Source organism: Apis dorsata, unplaced genomic scaffold, assembly GCF_000469605.1.
Source record: "Apis dorsata unplaced genomic scaffold, Apis dorsata 1.3 scaffold_88, whole genome shotgun sequence".
In the NCBI taxonomy this organism is placed as follows: domain Eukaryota; kingdom Metazoa; phylum Arthropoda; class Insecta; order Hymenoptera; family Apidae; genus Apis; species Apis dorsata.
Window position 1 is genome coordinate 1,443,912 of NW_006263386.1, and position 7,544 is coordinate 1,451,455.

The window sequence follows — 7,544 nt, forward strand, 5'->3', positions numbered from 1 at the left end:
TAGAGAAATAACGTTACGTAGGTACTCGCGTTTTGATCGTCTCTATGCGTATAAACGTGTACTAATTATTTCCGTATAGATAATTGACAATATTTCAGCGACAATTCCTAAAGTATCTTATTTTTCTGTTAAATAGAAAATGATCCACGAGATTCTCTAAAAATCCTATATTTATCAAGCGAAATTTCGATTTAATCGATGCACTTATCGCTACGAAGCGATTTCCTCTCTAAAATATACCGGCAAGCTGCGGTTATATTAGATTGTCAAAGATGTCTGCTCGAAACATTTTTCTCGATTCTGAAAGGCAGAAAAAGGGAGAATCTCAAAGAATTTCTACAATTTTACATCTTCTTTCCCTATATTAAATTAATCTAATTAATTAATGTATGATTAATTATTTCTTTCACTGTCAAAGTCGTCCGGTTTATTTTGATTTGTTTGATGTGATTAACGACAGCGATATATTATGTTAGCGTGAGTTCAGTGCTTGAATAGCAACCTGTCGAGGAAAAATAAAGAATTAATTGAAATGAGAGCACGAAGACGAGGATGAATCGTGTTTATCGACGTCGATCTCGTTTGCCGAACGAGGAACGACGTTTATGTCGATTAGTGAGCGTTGTCCAATGTGGCCTCTGGATGATAGTAGACTGAGTACCTTGCTGGAACGACGAGGGCTTCCAATTCGGCGGTGAGATGTCGTCTGATCATCTGTTTAGCTGGCGGTATACCCAGAGCTGTGGCCATGGTATCGCCGGTGAAGGATGGTTCTAACACGACCAGAGCACCATGCACACCTGAATCTGTATCGTCAAATAAAATTCTCTTAATATTTTTGAATCTATTTTATAGATTTTAACACTAGATTTACGGACGTTGATCTATATATCTTTTTTTTTACTGAAATCCGTCTTTTTGACAAGTATATTAAAATGCAATTTTTTTTGTAAATTATTTATTTAAAATCTATAGATTTTTATTTACTATTGTCTTCAATACATTTTTTACATGTAAATTCTATCTTGGATGTATACTTTCCGCATATATACTTGTTAGATTTAATGCAAACATAGTTAGACCTCAGACACTGAATTGACACTATTTTGTTCGTTGTGATGGTCACTGCCTAATTCTTCAGCTAATTGAAAGAGAATTCTTTCGAATTTTGTTTACTCCAATCTCTTTGTATAATAATACAGGTATTGATGGCTATATAAATCTAAAAGCAATTATAAAACATATGAAGGGGCTATGTATGGGATCTTGCTTTCACAGTATTTTTTTCATTATCAACATCTTTTATTTCATTTTCGCTTTTAATATCTGAAATAATACGCATTCTTTTTCTTTTACGGTATATATTGTGATAATTTTCATTCCCATTGTCGTCAGAATCTTCAATTTCGTTTATATTGTCAGATTAGTCTTATGCTGGTTATTTTTTTTATTATTCTTTTTTATCAATTCTATATCTTTTGAAGACTTGCCCATAATAATAAACGTAAAAAAATATATTTTTTCGGATAGATTTTGAAAATATCTTAAAAAATTCAAATCTTCTTACGAAAATAAATTTTTGCTAAACTTTCAAATAGCACTTATTTTTTTTTTACAAAACGTACTGTTGAAATTATCTTTCACATAAATCTATTTGTTTTATATAAAATAATAAGACAGATTCACTTACAAAAATCACTTCTTTTCTCTATTGAAGAGAACCATTGAAGAGATTATTTGTTATCATATCGCAATTATAAATAACTTGTTTGATTATATATTTATTGCTAAACAGTCATCATTTGTTTGGTATTATTTTTTTTTATTCATTGTTATTTCATTTTTGTTATTTTATAATAATTATCTATAAATTAATTCATCAAATTGACGGATTTTCGTAAAAATAGGTATACAATCTAGAAATAATAAAATATAAATGTTCCAAAGAAAACGAATAGAAATATATATTTGGTGTATTATATCATTAAAAACCAATATATAATGTTAAGAGAATAATATTTGTATATTCAGAATTTTTAAGCATAAAATCGAAAACCTATCAAATTGACGGGTTCCGTAAATCTAGTGTTAAACATGTTTTGATCTGTTTAAATCTTTCAAGATTCTTTTATTACTCAAGTCTAGAGGAAAATTTTTTTGAGAAATCAATTTTATATTCTATTTGTGATATTGGAAATTTGTTAGAAAAAGGTTACCTTTTAAATTCTCAGCATATTCGGTCAAATCGATGTTCCTCGCCCACCGAATGAACCTTTGGTTCGTCCAAACCAGAGGATCTGTATCCACTTGTTCGCATTGGTGTCTTCTGACTGCGAGTGCCTATTATAAAAGTACGAATTGCGATGTTTCTTATTATCTGTTTAAGTAGAACATACTCCTAATACTGAATTAATTTCGAATAAATAATCTTGAATTAATAATTCTAAATCAATTTTAAATTCTAAGATTAATAGATAATATATTTTACAAATAACTTATTTATTAAAAATCGATAGTGAATGAATATAGAGTTATTTTCCATAATATAAAAGATTTGTAACTATATAGTATATTTCTTAAAATTAACATCAACATTATTATTTTACAATAAATTTGTTAATAATCATAGAATTGCAAATAAATTTACTTTTCACAAAATAAAAATTAGTATGTATTATTATAAAAAACTTTATACATTAGGATAAGCAGAAAATTTATTTTTCTATGGAATTAAAAAAGAAAAAGAAACACAGTTTTTAAAATATATAACTTGTATAAATTGTAAAATTCTTTTTCTAAATTTCTAAAATTCTTTTTCTAATTTAATTGAATTTATATATTTGTTCTCACCTGACGATCGTAGTTCAGCATTCGCAACAGATGAATTCCATGCACGATACTGGCCTGATGAAATTTCCTGGTCACCCCGAGCAACTTTTCAAGTTCTTTTTTACTCAGATGATCGAGCATCCGTGCGTCCACCATGTTAGTTGCGAAACTTTCGGAATATTGAGCGAGTCCAAGGTCAGGCAACCATTCCGAGCTGACCCAAGTGTGACCCAATTGAGCAATGCACGGGTATCGAACGAGACTCGGATGTCGATGCTCTTCGATGGCTAAACGAAGTTTCTTCCTGTGAAGGGGATGTGTCACTCCGAGACCGGCTTCTAATTCTGCGTCACTTAGCTCCAGTAAAACCTGAAAAAAAATATATTATAATCGAATAACGTAGAATTCTAACGTTTATTCTAAAGAGTTATACATGATTGATTGACGAAATTATCAATGTATGATTAATTTTTAATGATTTTATTTAATTGGTTTTATGTTAGTTTTTCATGTACATTAAAGAGTTTTGTAAGAAGTTTAAATGACATTTTTTTATTATTAGATTGTGAATTTTTATACTTTTTATTTATTGCAATTATAATACAATGATTTTTTGATAAATTGATATTATTTATCTAAAAAAAAGGAATAGAGAATCGTATTGATTATCTATTTATGAATATGAAAAGTCTTGTCTCAAAATTCGATATATTATAATACATTTAAATTACTACTTTATTTTACTTTATTTTTTATATATATTAATAAAAGAGAAAAATTCGATTAGAAAAAAAAATATCTGATATAATTATTTATATTCTGTTTGTTTAAAATATATAAAATATATGAGATATAAATATTTGAATAAAAATTCAAAATATATTGTTTATTTTACTGAAGAATCATTGAAAAGTTTCTCCAACATTAGATATTCAATTCAAAAAATTAATTTAATAAATTAGATAAATTAGATAAATAATTTAATAAATTAGATAATTCAACAATATCTATTAATACACGTATGTTATAAACTATATAAAATATTATAAAATTTAATTATTCTATAAATTCTAAATATACCAAACAGAAATTTATAACAAACTTCAAAAGTTTTATTGATTTTCAATCACAAACATGTTATTCTTGGAATAACATATCTTATTTATATCTTTTATTCAGGACACAAGAGACGAAATGTCTCGTTCGATTTATAGAATTGCAATCAATTTTTCATTGCTCTGAGTCCACTCACCTTCCCAGATTTAACGTTTTCAGCGCATCGTGGACCATACTGTGGCATACCAAGGGCAACCTCTAACCACGCCAACACAGTCGGTGCCCTCCATCGTTCCATGGGCACGGATGCGGCTTCTCTGAGCAAACGAAGTTTCTCCGCGTAGCCTTCTTCCGTGAGCGGTGACCATGATCTGTAGGGATCGAAGCCGTCAGAGCCCTCGTTACTTCCGCTTCCGCCGCTCGAGTTGTTCGCTGCCTTTCGATGTCGCGTACGGGCGAACACTCTGAAAATCGAGACGAAGAAACTGTCTTTGAGCTAAGAAGATGCTATACACTTCTGTGAAAGCACTAAGATTCGAAACCGATATTTTATTATTCGTCTATGCAATGAAAAAAAATCGAGAAGATAAAATTAGAATACGTTTTTTTAACAATCTGATAATAATTTAGAGAAATTATAAATTGCATTTGGAATGAGTCTTATAATTATATTAGTCTATTAGAGAATTGAGAAAAGAGAAATGCTTCTTAATATTTTAATAGATAATTTAAAAAAGATTATAAATCATGTTAAAATCTTATAAAACCCTTTAACTTTAGTTATTAATAGACTGGTTACAATTATTTTTTAAAGTTATTTTAATTCTACTTATCTTTATTTCTTTTATACATTTTTTTTAAAATAATTTCAAAAATCAAATTCAGAATTCGCAAAAATCATTATATTTAATAAAATAATTTCCATATTAAACAGATAAAATCGCCATTTTCTTCGAGTTAATTTATGTAAATTCGAAGATAATCGAAATACATCGCGGTTGACATAATTGGGAAAATGTTAATCCTGTCGAATCGATGCATTGTAATAAATGCAGTCACTCACCTCGAAATAGAGCCCCAAGTGCCTCCACGAGTTGCAGAGGAGCGTGAATGGGCGGCAGGTGCCGCGACAGGTGTGTTTTGCTTGTTTCTTCTCGGTTCTGATTCCAACGGGCTTGACAACTGTTCCACCGATCGCGATAACGAGGAATTGTCCATAGACCTCGAGAAAGCGTTGAGAGGCGACAACGTTGGGCTGCAATCCTTTGGCGTTGTCGCTGCTAAAAAATATAATATGAACGATATATATAAAACAATAGATTAAATTTCATCCTGATAAATTCTTTTCTCTGAATATAGACGAGATATATCAGCTTTGAATATAAAAAAAAATATATTGATTCAAATATTACGCGTATTAAAAATTTGCTATTTATTTTAACATGATAATGTATCATGAATGTATAGAATTTTTATGTATTTGTGAGGATCCATATACTTGTGGAAAATCGAATCTAAAAGCCAAAATAAATGCAAAAGTTGGTAGAGGTTCATTTATTAAATTATAAGCAATTGAAGAGACGGAGATAGAGTGAAATCCTTTTATCTTTGTCGCACTCTGTCTCGTTCCCTTTTCGTTTAAAGCAAATTGCTTAATTAATAAATTAATTAATAAATCTTAATCGACATTTTTGTATTCTAATACTTCTGTTTTTACTATCGATTTCTTAAAAGTGTTCCAAATATATTAATACTCTGTATATTACATTTGGATCACTTAATTATATATTCAATCGTTAAAACGATTATTTTCACATCGATTTATTTTAAGACATTATTCTTTTTAAAACTTTTATTATATTTTCTGATTGTAATTGAAGAATAAAGACAAAATATAAATCAGATTAAAAACTAGACTTCAAAATCTTTTTGAATACATATTTTGTCTCTGTTTCTCGAATATTATCAGAAAGTACAAAAAAAGTTTAAAAAAAAAATTATCCTTTCAAAACGAAATTATTAAATCTTTCTTCTTATTTCTTCATCTTTATTTTCTTCAATTTCTTCTGACATGAAAATCATATGATTCATTTTAATCCTTCGAATTTAATTTTCATGAACGAATGATCAAAAATAACCCATAAGCCATTAGACAATGAGAATCAACAAGCATATTTATAGCATCTTTTCCACGAATTTTCCTTTCATATGCACTTCACAACATTCGATGCAACGTAAAGAACACACAGCGTACTGTCATTGTACAATATTTCTGCACGCAAACAGAGTCAAAATTTCGTTGGTATTTCGCTTCATCATCGAGGCAGACTGTTTTCAGAGCTTAGATGTTCGTCGAGGCAGGACGAAGGGTCTGATGAGATTACGATGAAAGTTTAGAGGAGGAGTTTCAGGAAACGGAGTGAAATGAAACTAAATCGAATCAACGGAAAGCGAGCCTGTAATTTTCCAGAATTAAATATAAGTGGAAAATATAAATGTATATATATAAATGTATATCGTTAGCAATATCGCATTGCAATTTTAATTTTGCAATGAACATTCTTGGCCAGTGTGCACGGAGTATATATCCGGATATTATGAAATATTTCTGATTATTCCAACACGTGCATGCGCATGCATCGCATCATACAACGCACAATTAACCGATTGTTAGAGCGAAACCACGACATAATGGTCCTTTAATATTAATTGTTTGCCGGATTGAATAGATAAATAAACAAATAACCCAGCGACAGAGATTGCAATTCTTACGATCAATGACCACCGATTACCTTCAAAGCAACCACCTGATTATGCATACTTAGATATACGTATCATGAATTGCAAAATTACTGTCTTAAAGAATTTTGCAATTTTCTTTATGGAAGTTATTTTCCTTTAAATAATTGATAATAGTTTTCCTTTTTATAATACAATTTTTCATTAAATTGTTATTCATGTTTTTAAAATGTTTATGTTAAAAATAATTTAATCATGTTATGAATTTTATTTATTTTTAATATTTATGAAAAATATTAATTAAATTTTTTTTAATACTCATATTTATTTTAGTTTCTCTTTTATAATGAATTTTATACATTTTCGAATTCTCTTACCGAAATTCTATTAATTTAAACAAATCAAATCTAATTTTCCTCAATATTTAAATCCTCGTCTCGTATTCGATTCTGCTCCCTAACACGAATTTCAAGCAACGATCGTTTCAAGACGAAGGAAGAAGCGTACATTCAAATCGTAAAAAACAGAGTCGAATAAATAATCGAGAAAAAGAAGAAGAAGAAAGAAACACAGTTTGCAGGATACTAGACAGTTAATAGACAAAGAGAGAAACACACAGAGAAACAGAGAAAAAAAGAAGCAAAGGAATTCTTGAAAAGGTTCAAAGGGAAAAGAAAGAAAGAAAGAAAGAAAAAATATAAAAAGAAAAAAGAGAGAGAGAGATAAAAGGAGGACGACGATGAAGATACGGATAGGAGACGACGATCAACGATTTATGTTTGGACACTTACACTGGTACATGTGGGATGGTGCAATGGAGGAAACCACGGAGATGCTGTCCATGTCGAGGCCGCTTCCCTCGACCGTAATTGTCGGTGTGCCTGCGCGGAAATATATAAGTAAAAAAAAAAAGTATTGCG

The 7,544-nt window shown here is 29.5% G+C and overlaps 1 protein-coding gene across 1 annotated transcript in view; it reads right to left on the reverse strand.

The window, feature by feature from the left end:
• LOC102676718 (kazrin) overlaps positions 1-7,544 on the reverse strand; it is a 34,307-nt gene that overhangs the window by 11,723 nt on the left and 15,040 nt on the right. The window contains exons 6-11 of the mRNA XM_031508525.1: positions 7,416-7,505; positions 4,949-5,165; positions 4,082-4,349; positions 2,851-3,198; positions 2,217-2,340; positions 662-806 (exon numbers count right to left, since the gene is read on the reverse strand). Coding sequence (XP_031364385.1) covers positions 662-806; positions 2,217-2,340; positions 2,851-3,198; positions 4,082-4,349; positions 4,949-5,165; positions 7,416-7,505 — 1,192 coding nt within the window. The remainder of the gene's footprint in view (positions 1-661; positions 807-2,216; positions 2,341-2,850; positions 3,199-4,081; positions 4,350-4,948; positions 5,166-7,415; positions 7,506-7,544) is intronic.